The following is a 14,411-nucleotide window of genomic DNA, read 5'->3' on the forward strand; positions in this document are numbered from 1 at the left end:
CCAATCAGATTCGCGGATTTCCATTAGAACACAGCTGAGTTTCTACTAATAACCAATAGTATGATGTCACACAAAATCGAGTTTTTTAGTGCAAGGTGAGTATGACACGTAACGGTGCTTTAAACGCGTTGCACACGAAGAAACAGCAAAGTAGCAAGGCTGCGATGCCATGGACAGCAATTGATTTGCTTTGCTGTGTGCAGTAGGTAAATCCACTTTAACTGACACCTGGATAAACACGTCATATTGAAACAGGGACGATACCTTACATCATTAATATGTATAAATAAATACTTGCGGTTCCTTGTAAAAAAATGAGCTCATGTTTGGGCTAAAAATTTCTTTGAGAATTAGACCTATTGTATTACTATTAAGTCAGTGCAGTACAATAACCTGTTGGAAGGAGGTTGTTGAGAGGCTTTTACTGCTAAGGTCGTACAATTTGAGGTTGTCCGGCAAAGTAAAAACTGGTGCAGAGAAAACGTTATTGACATCTCAGTCTAAGTTCATTGCTAATCTTGCTTCGAATAACCACCTCATGATTAAGATTCAATCGAAAACCATTCCAAACAAACGCGTCTTAGAGAAATGTTTTAGTAATGTATGTTTTAGTGCCACGCAGTAACTTTGGAACCTTTGCGTCTTAGAGTATCCAGGTTTCTAAAGTTACAGGCTTTATAAAATCACTCTAATACTCAGGGAATTTGAAAAACAAATTAAAGGAAATAAAAACAGACAACATACAAATGTAAATAAGTCCGAACTCTTTCTCAATATAAAGAAAACGTTCTACATCTTTATCAGCCTGTCCTATCACTTTATAACTACATCCATTCGCTTATAACAACCACATGATGGCAAACTAAAGAACGCGATTACAATCAAGACAGCAAAACTAAAACTGGCAAAGTAAAAAATTGTTCCTTTAAAACCAATATAAAGACACAATAGTACAAACGAAATTATCTTAAATATAACATAACACTTTTTGATACTCAACAATTCGTTAAAATCCTTTTTCAAAATAATAACTGCCAACTCAGCTTCCACTTGGATCAAATGAAATACAATCTTGACTCATGAAACACAAACAACCATACTAATGATGCACGAAATCAACACTCACATAGCCCTGTCAATGTATACGGTATATCAGTTTAACAGAGAATATGCAATAAACCAAAGCAACATTGTGCACCCTCCAACGAACTCAATTTATCCACATGAGAAGCATCTTTGTTAGCGAAGGGTCTATGGCACTAATCTAACGTTCCGTCATTCTGGACAGCGACAGAGCATCCCTGAGCATGTGATCTCTTAAATTCCATAACGCATCCACAGCGTTTTCATAGTCACCATAGCCACAGCCGAGCCAGTGGACTGGTAACTGGGCCAGTTGTTGCGGGGTCATAGTGGTGGCATCAGGTTTGCGAGCCTGGTTCCAGTTGCTCATATGTGGGCTTCCATCACGAAGTCCTTCAATGTACCTCAGGTAGGCATCGGAGTGATGCAGTCTTTGTGGCTTGGGAGGTGGAGCAAGGAATATGGGTGCAGGCTGTGAATGACATCACAAAATGAAATAAGAACAATACGTAGCCATTCAGCGTGCTTTTATCCCCGTTACAGGGACGGAGGCACTAGATACGATGTCAGTAAAGTAAAAATCAAATAAATTCTATTGTCGTTTTTTGCACATTCAGTCTCATATCTGGAAATTTTGATTAGACATTTTGCATTGAGAGGTCTGATTAAGACTATCTTTGTTCAATGTGGGTTTATACATCAATTTTTAATACCACTTTAAAAACCGACTTCACAAGTCAACATTCAAGACGAGTCTCGCCTTGTCAGGTATAATGTGAGGCAGTATACTTGAGAATGAAAAAAAAAAATACAACATAAATTTAAAAAAGTTGCCTGTAATAAGACAAATGTCTGTTTTTTCTATTGTTCCATGGACTGGAAAACTATCTGTTGATCTCATTATCTCCTTGCTCTCTACGTACTAGACGTTATAAATCGGTGATCAGTGAACTGCTCATTGATTATTGTCGATGTAATCGATGTGACAAGTAATCGATGTCAAAAAGTAGGGCCATCCATCGGTCGAGTTTTCTGTCTCACTCTCATAAAGGAGAGGAAAATACACATGTAAACTAAAGACAGAGCTTTATTTACAACATTACACACGTTTTCCGTCTAAGAAGTTTTATTATTATTTATTAAGAAATATTTTATTCCGTGCTCTCCACAAATGCATGTCATGTCGATTCAAAAGTTTCTTTCCAATCAAAATAGGCGAACAATATGTCGATTATATCGATGGGTAATCAGCTCAATCTATGACTAATCAATGACTAAAAATTTAGTGACCTATCCATTAGTCATCGATTACTCACTGATCATTGAAAATAATAAATGACTAATAACTGATTCCCCCATTGATTACTCAGTGATGTCATTGATTTATTTCAAAAGCAATCGCGCGAGCAAACACATGACGGTGCTTAGCAACTTAATTCTGGGGCGTACATCGCGGGCTAAGTCCCGTCTTGGAGGCAGGATTTCGTCATCAACTGTTACTAGTACTATTCCCCCCGACTGCATTACGTCTGGTGCGTAAAATCTAGACATTGTAACAGCAACCTGATAATTTGGCAAAACGGGAGTTTATTGTGACCAAAACTAAACACAGAACACTCCCGCCAAAAACCAACCGCGAGAATTAAAAAAATTATTCCTGTGATAAGCTGCATATGTATATATCTTACCGCTTCCTTAGGAGGTGGTAGAGGTGTGACATGTACTGACGGCATGACTTGCTGTTGTTGTTGTTGCGGCTGCTGTGTTTTGTTGTATCTGCTGGGGGTAGTGTTGTTGCATGCTGTTGATCTGATTTATCTGTTGTTGGAAGTTAAACTGTTGCTGCTGTGGTGCAGGACTGTACTGTTGTTTGACTTGCTGCTGCTGCTGCTGCTGCTGCTGCTGCTGCTGCGGTTGCTGTTGTTGTTGGGGAAAGCTTCCAATTTGACCTGAACAGGGTGAAGCGCAAGTCATGTTCAATCTCTGTCACTGTCTCTGTTTCATACTAAATGCAAGCTTCGGGTGGGTGTGTGTGTGTGTGGGGGAGGGGGGGGAGGGAGGGGGGGAATCTTATATGAAAGGAACGGGGATACTTGTCGTCTCACTTAGGGTGTTCGGCACCGAACGCCAATGTTTTTAGACGTCAAGGACTCGCACATGAAGAAGATTGGTCTCCTTCAGGGTCTCCTTAGAGATTTGTTTTCCATAAGCACGCCTGTATATAAACCTATATGGGAGTTCCTCCGGGCTTTGGGCTAGTTAACCTTGCTAACAGTTTGCCCAAGGAACAAGATCAAAATCTCAATGTTTTCTCAACTTGAAATATACTATCAATTTTTCTAATTTCTTACTAATGTCAATAATATTGGTGGGAGCAGTAATGCTCGACACTGCTTACAGGAACAGAATTTGAAGCAGATATCCAGAATAAAACCTAATGTTGAGGCGGACGGGGAGTAACATGATACCTGTAGCAGGTGCTTGTTGTACTGGCTGCTGTGTCATTCCATTCATACCCATGTTCATATGCATCATGCCTGGTGTTGGTGGATTACTCTGTGTCATGCCACTAACTCCAGTATTACCTTGATAAAGTGCTGCAAACACCACACACATTAGTCTTAGGTGAAGTCCACATCAGGCCAGGTGGCCTATACCACCAGAGCTTATCCCAGTCTCTGTAGCATGAAGCGAAGGAGTTTCTTGTCCTAGACTATTGCAGGGTTGCTCCCCCAGCATTCAATTAATCGAAATGCAATAATTATAACACACTTTGGTGGATTGAGGCACTGTGAGAGCAGTGTCTTGCCTAAGAACACAACACAGTGACCCTGGCCAGAACCTGGACTGTTTGACCGGGGTACTAACAATTAGACCACTGCGCCTCCCATTACTAATGTAGTAGTTAAGCACCAAATATATGCAGTGTTAACCTCCTTCTTTATAATCTGATGCATGCAGTTACAGTTCACACGAAAAAAAAAAGAAACGCTGCTAAGGAAACTCTGTAAAGACGAGTGTTTACTATGTCAACTTTTATAATAATGCGAATTTCACAATAAGGACATTATTTATGCAACTCTCTGCGAGAGGTCTCGTTTCTAAAATTAGACAATTAGAAACCTTCCTTAGCAGCAAATTAGTTGTTAAGTAGTACCCCCTTAAAAACGCTAAACCTTGTTCCCAGGAATTCTCTTTTGGTAAGAAGGGCCGAGAAAATTATACCCTTGCAAATTCCCAAGGCAAAAGCACTGGGAACGAGGTTGCTTAAAGCTGTATTAAAGAACCAACCTTGTTGCATGGCTTGTGGCGTAAGACGTCCTCCCATATAAGGACTGCTTTGAATTTGATTGGCTGTTTGAGCAAACTGATTTGCCCCAGCAGGCATCATGCCCATCATGTGAGCTGAAGCACCACTGGAGCTCACTGAAGGAACATTTACAGGAGTGCCACTCGTGCGTTGAACAGACGTTGGCTCTGGACTGGCTACAATCAGAGCGGCCTGGTGTTTTGGAAAATAGTTCCTACAGAAATACAATTATATCAAACAAATTTGTCAACTAATTTGGTTCATTTAGTTAGGGCGCAATGCCGTTATATTAAAATAGAACAGATGTTGCTTTCCCACGATCAGCAACTTTAAGTACAGATGATTTTGTGTGAAAATCGACCCTAAGTGAAATAGAGTAGTGCAACATTAACTCGATTTCCACATGACAGATGAGTCAAGTGCAATTCACTCTGGCTCTGCTTTTTATAATCAAATTGTAATCAATATAATAAGGTATAACTTATAATCTAGGAAAGGGGCAAATGCAATTGTTGTTTATAGTTGTCAATCAAGCTACTTCTCAGGCAGGCCACTCAAACTGAAACGTAAATATTCAAATAAACAAAGAACTGAAAAGTCCCAACTGGCAGAAGGAAGATCAGTTGGGACTTGAAGAACTGACCTCTTAATAAGGGGCGACTGAATAATATAGGTTGGCTTGATTATACACGTTTGACTGTATCAAGGAGAGCGAATGTAACAGCCTCACTACATAAACTCACTTGCTTCTTTGTTGCTGGGTAATTTGTTTTGGTTGTCCTGCTAAATGTACCTCTTTGCAATGCCTGAACAGCTTAGAGCTGGCATTAAACGGCCTACAGGGAAACAAAGCAAAATTAACACAAAGGCACAAGTTCGCAGCTATTATACTTGGCGAGGGGTGTTGAGACAATTACTGTAAAATTCTAAAAGTGGCCAGAAAATTTCACTGTTAGCAAATCCTGAAAGTAGCCCAAACGTAATTTGACTTGTTATGAGAAGCGATGGAAATGACAGATACGAGCTGCGTTTGTCATAGACGTCTCTTGTTACCAAGCTTATATACTACCCCCTATTGATGTTATACCAATTCCTTTCCACGAAATTTATCCCTCCCCTCTTTTTATAAATTATATTGAGAATACTTTATTGTAATATTATAGGTCACCCGGAAGTAGCGACTTCCCGAAATTCTCGAACCTCCGAAAAAAGCGATTCGAAAAGGCTGTTACACTGACCGGTAAAAAAACGAGAGCCTTTCATGCGAGGCTTAATTAAACGGGGCTTTGTCATGGAATTTTAACGGATTTTTGAAGAGCCAAAATATATATCTGCACAGTAAGTAATCTAAAAATAGTGGTCCATTTTTATTGCTATATTAGAGCACTGAAAATGTTAACAAGCATCTTTGGCTGTGGATGGATCACAAAAAAAACCAAAAAATTGAGCTAAACTTTGTTTCCGCATGTCTCCAAAAAAAAATCGATATTTGTAGCCGTGGTTTGATTTCTCTGCGCAAATTAAGGTTATATATTTCTTTAGATGTTTACAGATAATGTTTTCATAGGTTGAGTTAGCTATTACTAATTTCAGAACAGTTTAGACCAAAAATCCGCGAAATCTCTGTGACGCAGCTCCTTTGATTTCGCTAAGTAAGGAAAACAACAGCGCTTGACAAAAAAGAGATGGGATTGACAAGAAATATGGAAGCATGAGACGCCGAATAAGAGAAAGAAAGTAATCGGAATGAAGACATTAATATTGACATGATGGAAAAATTGTAATAAAGGCACTTGATGACTGCGTAAATAGAACGCCAGTTATAATGAAGCATCCCAAGCAGTCGTTCTTGAGGTCGATGGTGGGGAGGAGTGTACGGAACGACTGCATGGGAGGCTAGTTATGATGCTGCATGTATTTTATCATTTTATTTTGTTTGTAAAGATGTGCATGCCAAACACTGAAATAGTTGATGTGTGTATTTACAACGACAAGCAAGGACAGAACTATTCCTGGTAAAATACACAAAAACAGACACTGGGGACCAGTGACCATGGTAAGTTGATAAGCGTGTAAAGCAGCACCAATAGTAGTATCACCTCAGTCCACGCCTCGCTCTCGTGCATGTGCTCCACAGGCAATGGAACAATCCATCCTCTACAATACAGAAACAGTATTGAAGTATCAGTTCTGTTCTTTCTTAATTTTTTGGTACAGTGCATATATTTAAGGGGTGAAAGCTCTGTTCCTAAATCTTTGCACTCTGATAAAGAAATAGCCGAGAGTACCCTTGCTTAGGTTCTCTGTACATCTCCTGATTAACATGACCTGGCTGTGATCATGACCAGAGTACAAAGATATAGTAATGGAGGTTTTTTCATATTTCGGGGTGTTTTATTCAATGTATGTTCTCCTTAATGACTGTTGAAATAAATTCCATTTAGCCCCCCATACCCTCTAGAAATAGAGTTACACGTCCTCAGCACACTGATTAAGGATGCTCGACAGTCTTGAATAAAGCTAAACAAACAAGTTTAACGTGTTAGTTAAGGGCAAAGTAGGAAGCAAATTAAAGGGCGTGGCAAGCAAGATTATTAATTAAACCATTCAGTGAATGCAAAACCAAGTTTGAGCTCCAATATGGGGTCTTATACTACCAATTGACGCAAGTGCCGAAAACAAGATTAATTATAGAACCAAACATAAAAGATGTTTGGAAATGCGTTGCTCTATTAAAATATGATTAGCTATGAGTCTTTGCTAATGTGAGTGCAATAATTACTGTAGTTATTTGGTTTGAGTTATAGGCACTTTTTACAGCTAAACCTCGTAAATACGAACAGGAAAGACACAGGGAAAAGTGTCCACATTACAGCTGAAGTAGAGTTGATATGAATTTTGGTCTATTTCAGACCAAGTGAACTGTCGTAATAAGCAGGTGTCCGTATGGAGAGGTTCAACTTTACTCAATAATTATACAAATCTACCTGATTTGCGGAGATGGCATGTGCTGTCTAACACATGTATTTTCAAGTCTTGTAGATCCTCGTACTGGTAATCACATCCTCTCCACAAACACTCATAAACAAGAACTGGACCAGTAGGTAACACCTGACTGCTGTCTGCAACAGCCTACAGAACAAAGCCATTAATATCACACAGTCAGCGGTCAGAACAATCAATGGTTAGTTATGATACGTTGGGGATAATATATACCATATTTTCTTGATTGAACACCCCCGGCGTTAATTTCAAACTTGGTCTGATGGACCCGACGTTTATTTGATTCATACTGAATGTAGTCCATCTGAGCTAAGAAAACTAAGGCTACCTCCGATCATTCAAAATGAGCAAAACTCAAGTGCTCAATAATGTTGATCACAGTCTGATCTATCACAACTGATTATTTGGATTTCATATCTTGGCAGTGTAGACTTGAATGGAATCCTAAAAAAAACTTCCAATACTGGACTTGCGGGATTTCATGTTTCTGGATTCGTGCGAAAAAAAGTTACAATGCTCAAGTTATGTTGCTCAAATGTTAATTTCCATGTGTTATGGGCAAGCTCCTTTCAATCTGCAGTTTGTAACAGTTCCCGTTAATTTAACAATTGGTCAATAAGATTAGGGATACAGCACCTTAACTTGACACAGATTTGACAACTGTTATTTTGTGAAAATCAATTTCTTCTATTTGTATTCATACCTCAGAATCACTTTGTGAAAGCTGCATTTGAGCCCTAGCTTCATAATCTGCTTTCTTCTGTGCACTGATGTTACGCCACTAAACAGGAACCAATAGATACAAAGTAAGATGAGACACATGCAGCAACAAAACATGAAAATTAAAATAAATAAATAAACATGTAATTTAAGAATGGAAAAAGGTATGTGGGTTTTTATGGTTTTTTTTTTTTTTTGGGGGGGGAAAAAAAAGGGAAAAGGAAAAAAAAAAAAAGAAAACCTGGCCACATGTGATCTCAAACCAGTGCCATCCCTGCATCCCCTATTAAATTCCTATCTCAATCGATATTACCGGTAATCATGTTTCAGTTGATGTAACACATTACATAGTAAGTAATTACCTCAACACCTATGATGCGACTTATTTCCCCAAATGCATACTCTGGATGATCCTTTCTGATGGATGCTCTCATCTCATGAGAAAACAATAGGTACCCTGACTGACCTCTCTGCTTTTTAGGCTTCTAAAGATGGAACAAACAGGTATATCATCTATGGCTATTAAGAAGGGGTTGTATGGGTTTATGTAGATAAAATATGTGCCAAATCTTTCTCTGGACTTCCTCTTTGTAACTGTAAGTTAGGTATTTCACAACAATGGATGTTTTGCAGTGTTCACCTACACTTCACCAACATATTTATTTTGTTAAAGCAGCCACCATTTAAGACTGTTCTTACCTTGCCTCCATCGCCTGATGAATCAGCTGCACTCAAAGCATATGAATGACTACATTCCTCTTCTAACAGATCCAAGTCTTCAATCAGAAGAGGAGAGGGGACCTAGAAACAGTGCAACAGATTACAATGTGGTTTTGTTGAAATACAACAAGGAACAAAACGATTAATTTCAACTCTTAATGTAACCATTCTGTTGGATAATGGAAATTCAGAGGATTTTTCAGTGCAGAACACCGTTCAAGCATCAAAACTAGTCATTCAACACTGCCTTATCAATGTTAGACTGAGACGCATCATTCCACAACCACCTTTGTGGTTGACTGGTGTGCGGAAGCAGATTCGTCTCCTGTTGGGACAAGGTAGAATTATTTTTTTCCCAAAAGCTTGTATGACCAACTGACTGATATCTTTGTTATTCACGACCAAGCATAACACATCCCATCATTTCTTTCCATTCGACTACAGAAAAATGCATCCGTTTCAACAGCCACTTATACGCTGTACAGAAATGTAAAGGTTGAGTCACATGCATGCACTGTTCATCAATATCACAAACCTTTCCTGGGACAATTGGTTTTTCAAAGAAATAGTATTCATCTTCTTGGACGCTGACAGTCAAAGTATAGCGCTGTGAAACAAAGCAGTCAAGTTAGAAACCTAAACCAATGAATATAATTAGAAGTACACTAAGCATTTTTTTTTCCCTAATCCAATTAGAATCTGCGAATCCGATTGGTTTTCTCATCCCTTAGTGCCTCCTTAACAATGATCACTTTGACTGCACTCTGTTAATTATTCGCTCATTGAAAACTCAGGCTCAGAAAACACAAAAATCACTCTAGCAATGTACCTTGAGTCCTTTCAGCTTTCTGAACTGTCCCTCCTCATCATCATATCGAGCCTCATTCAGGTAAATGTCTTTCTCTGGTATTTCGGTAGGCCGGCCTGCAGCAAGAACATCAAATGTAAATGTCAAAACAACAACCTTTACTTTTGGGCTCTTGCCCTTGCAAACAGTAACAAATAATAACAAAAGCTAATCAAACAAAGGAGAGCACTGGCGCCTGGAATAGCCAGAGCTAAAACAAAAAATGTGTAACTAATTCACATCTAAATGAGCAACATATACAATTACTAGTAACAGGTGTTTGTGGTTAGGGTTGTTGTTGGTTTTCATCTCACCTCAGAGGGTTTTCTCCAGAATAAAAACCAACGTGTCTAAATTTAAATATAATCAGAAATCCGAGGACTAACTCAGTGACAGTCCCAGGACTGTTAAGTCCTACTCTTGTCAAACAAAGTGGATTTGCTTATATATATTTTATATTAGGGTGACAGGCAAAAGCCAAAAATCAGTTAATTAATTACACCATTGTGAAGGCAAAGCAGGTACATGTAAATGCGCTTAATTTTTCTGAGAGTCGTTTTAATGAGGACACAGACATGGGTATTAATTTTACTTTAAAAAATGCAATATTTTCTTACATCTATTATATTCCCTGAATGGCAGTACACAACATTTTCCTGCAATGTGTTCAGCTAGGCTGGTTTCTTCTAAAGAGCTTAGGAACACTTCTTTTTCATAAAACATCCTTGTTGGTAGATGCTGAGTACATCCAGGACTAATAAACCACGGACCGTGAAACCATGTGTGTCCGCTGAAACAAATACAACAATATGTTGAGCACTGGTTTTTGTCAAATACCACATTCAACATGCTTAAATTAAAACAATTAGTCTGTATTTGTCACACATTTTATTGGTTTCACTTTGTGTCGCACATTTTTATGCATTGGTGCCAAAGACATACCACAACAGCTCAAGGTTGTGCACTCAAATGCTGCACTCAGAGCGTGTTCAAGAGCTGCTTACCTTCTGTCTGTCCACATTTTATCAATCCTGGCCATGCACAAGTATCCCTCATCAGACTTCACATAGACACAGTCACCTTAACAAATTGGTACAGGATTGAAAAAAACATGGGTTAACATTTACTAGCATAAAAAATATTTGTCTGCATATAGTTCATGATTAGCTTCAAGCTGATGAGAAGCTGTCAGAATCATTTTCAGTATCATTATTTTATTGAAGAAAACAATAGTTTCTGTTACAGTGTAATAACACAAGAAAATAGGATCAAAAGATTTTCCTGTATGCATTTAATCAACATAAAAAAGATATTTGCAGAAACCCTTAATAAAAAAAAATAATATCTGCAACAGAGAGAATCTCAGGCCCGGGCCAAAAGGCAAACTTCACATGAGTCAAAACTAATGCAAATGAGCCAAACCTATTGTTTTTGATCATTTGCATTAGGTTCGACTCATGTGAAGTTCGACGTTTGACCCGGGCCTTAATGACCACAAGTTTGTAAATTAATGTAACAGTACTTACAAAACTTTTGAAAATACCATAATTGTAGTCAGGGGATGACATAGTTTGTTAAAGGTTTGTAGCTGACTGTCCGAGACGTTTTGGCTATTGCTTGAGCCTTCATCAGTTAAAAATCAAAGCTTTCACATGCGGCAACACGTTAGCGCACGCTTTAAAAATAATGTGTAAAAGTTTGAAACAAAAGAACGTGGCGCGAAACTCATGCGCGTGACAAGGACTTGTAAACCTCTGGGATAACAGCATGGTCGTTCCCAAAGTGCGGATCCTTAATGGACAACCAGGCTTCCAAAAATAGTCGCTTGTGGTAATTATTTTCATGTACATGACAGGAGATCTTTGAGTCATGGTCGAACATGGCAACTGCCCGTTTGTGTTCTGCAATCCGGGTCTTTAATGGTCGCTCCGTTTGACCGTAGTATACAAAATTACAGTTGGTGCAATTGATTTTGTAAACTATGCCAGATCTTGGCCGGTCAACATCATTTTGAGCCTTTGGGCGTGGAAACAAACTGTTCACAGTTTTTAGCGGTTTGTAGGCGACTTTGATCTCTTGTTGTCTTAAAATGCGGCCAATTTTTTGGGAAATGCCTTGAACATAAGGGAGTACCACGAAGCCATTAGTTGGTAAATCTGCTGGTGGTTTTGACAGTGATCTCTCGCACTTGTTAATAAAAGATAGTGGATAGTTTGTTCTCGCGCAACACCGACTTCACTTGTTTTGTCTCTTTTCGTTTCCCTTTTTGTGTTAAAGGAATGTTCTTTGCCCTTCGTAGCAGCGTGCAAACTACAGATCTCTTGTGACACACAGGGTGATGAGAATTGAAGTTAAGGTATAGGCCTGTATGTGTTGACTTCCTGTAGACATTCACTTCAATTCGTGTGCCACTCCTTGTTGTGATAGTATCCACAAAGGGTAGTCCCTGCTCCGTGGTGTCCTGGGATTCATGGAGTTTAGATGTTGATGGAACTTGTTTACAATGTTCCTTTCTGAGGCATGCATGACTATCATCCACATAGCAGAACCACCACTTAGGAGGGTGACGAGCTGTGGTGAATGCAACTTCTTCAATCTCCTTCATTACAAGGTCAGCTATAACCATGACTCAAAGATCTCCTGTCATGTACATGAAAATAATCACTACATGGATTTTAATGCCGCCAATGTAGTTGGACATGAGCCAAATTACCACAAGCGACTCTTTTTGGAAGCCTGGTTGTCCATTAAGGATCCGCACTCTGGGAACGACCATGCTGTTATCCCAGAGGTTTACAAGTCCTTGTCACGCGCATGAGTTTCGCCCTACGCTCTTTTGTTTCAAACTTTTACACGTTATTTTTAAAACGCACACTAACGTGTTGCCTTTTTTAAAATCGCATGTGAAAGCTTTGATTTTAAACTGATGAAGTCTTAAGCAATAGCCGAAACGTCTTGGAAAAATAACATCAAAAACACAGTCAGCGACAAACCTTTAACAAACTACTTACCAAGCTTATAAGGGGCATCTCTGACACAAAACTGTTCGTAATATACACATCCCTCCTCAGCATTTTGGGGAGACTCCAAAACCACATTCTAAGAAAGAAAACAGATTACATACCGGTATTTCTATCAAGCTATTAAAAAGGCATTGTCTTCAATGACAATACATAAAGGTTCCACTGAAGAATAAAACACAAGAAGGACGGTGTTTAGAATGAACAGTGTGAACTGTGAAGAAATTATTCTACATGACACGAGCGTGGGACAAAGAAAAAAATCTGAGTCCCCGACGGGAATCGAACCCATGGCCTCCCAGATACCGGTTGGGCGCTCACACCAACTGAGCTAAGTGAGACTCTCTGTGAGCTAGGCCATTTACTAGGTTGATAAGTGACACGCGTCCTGCATACTGCTAGGATCAGCAATGTCGAAATCATCAAATTTTGTAGTAAATAATTATTTACAACAGTGTGAACTGTACCACATGACATGTATTGGTTCCAGGGAAGAGACTCTAAGTTCTTTCTTTTCTCTTCTGCAGCCACATGTTTACAAATGACAACTTACATGTCAGGTCGATTTACACAGTTCAACTCTGCCATACACAGTACAACAAATATACAACATGGATCAGGGTTGTAAATTTTTTTTTCACTTAGAAGGACATATATCCTACTGAGACATCTTGGTAGGACAAAACAAAAATGTCGTCGGACAGATTTTTATTCATTGTTGCCGTAAAAATTAATGATTTATGATCAAAAAATTGTTTGAACATTACACTGTATTTCCAACCAACCACACTGGGGATTTCGTCGGACATGAGCAAATTTTGGTCGGCCAATGTCTGATGAGCGACTGTTATTTGCAGCCCTGTGGATTGTTTTATTTGAATCGGACATAAAGCTTAGTTAGGGTTTACATAACAAACAATGCAGCAAGGCTGATAGTGCGTGACAATAGGCTTTGTGAGACAACAACACGACTAGAACCGATAAAGTAGGGTTGTAACTGTGATGTTAGCTCAAGAGTTGACACAGATGTGTTGGTGTCTCGCACAGTCTACTTTCACATAGTATCAGCTTTGCTGTATCATTAGGTTGCCAAGATTCATCCAAAAACAAAGAAAGCGCTGCATAACCACAGTAAAATATTTTGTTGTTATTGAAATGTTGGCCAACTATCAGGCGATATTCCGTGCAAGGATATATAATTGCAGGCCAAAGACTGATTAAATCAATAAAGTTCTGATCAAAACATCTATAATTATTTATTACAGTGAATTGGTCCACATATGGCACACATTTTAATTACCAAAAGTAGTGACCTACCCAATGCCATACCCTTCTGCAAATAGCAAAAGGAAAGGCTCCTAAATCCAAATGTAAAAGGGGTCATTACTTTTGGAACATAACAGTATTACAGGATATGATTTTCTTGCCTTCTTTACTTCTTCATGAACTGAACCTTGCACTTCACTAATCTGCATTGGTTGAGCCCTGTTGTCTGTATTGTTAATAAAAACAGATGGAACACGTCTGGGCTGGAACAGTTCCTCTCTTGTCACATGACTGACATTTGATGGAGGTACAGACCACACCTTAGACATAAAAATGTAATTTATTATCTTCCTTACTTCTATAGTCAAACATGACACTTATGAATGTACAAAATCTAAGAGAAAGGTGAAAAAAGCTACACCCAAACATAGGAAGGATGTTG

At 38.9% G+C, this 14,411-nt stretch overlaps 1 protein-coding gene across 1 annotated transcript in view; it reads right to left on the bottom strand.

The window, feature by feature from the left end:
* Positions 1 to 743: 743 nt before the first annotated feature.
* LOC144667102 (protein polybromo-1-like) overlaps positions 744 to 14,411 on the bottom strand; it is a 68,438-nt gene continuing 54,770 nt past the window's right edge. The window contains 17 exon segments of the mRNA XM_078528480.1: positions 744 to 1,555; positions 2,772 to 2,847; positions 2,849 to 3,032; positions 3,552 to 3,680; positions 4,375 to 4,607; positions 5,137 to 5,229; positions 6,493 to 6,550; positions 7,381 to 7,525; positions 8,100 to 8,177; positions 8,479 to 8,601; positions 8,816 to 8,917; positions 9,372 to 9,443; positions 9,666 to 9,760; positions 10,301 to 10,473; positions 10,688 to 10,763; positions 12,695 to 12,782; positions 14,131 to 14,289. Coding sequence (XP_078384606.1) covers positions 1,265 to 1,555; positions 2,772 to 2,847; positions 2,849 to 3,032; positions 3,552 to 3,680; positions 4,375 to 4,607; positions 5,137 to 5,229; positions 6,493 to 6,550; positions 7,381 to 7,525; positions 8,100 to 8,177; positions 8,479 to 8,601; positions 8,816 to 8,917; positions 9,372 to 9,443; positions 9,666 to 9,760; positions 10,301 to 10,473; positions 10,688 to 10,763; positions 12,695 to 12,782; positions 14,131 to 14,289 — 2,175 coding nt within the window. The 3' untranslated portion in view covers positions 744 to 1,264.

The sequence above is a fragment of the Oculina patagonica genome, chromosome 10 (genome assembly GCF_052425735.1).
Source record: "Oculina patagonica isolate OP01 chromosome 10, crgOcupat, whole genome shotgun sequence".
NCBI lineage: Eukaryota > Metazoa > Cnidaria > Anthozoa > Scleractinia > Oculinidae > Oculina > Oculina patagonica.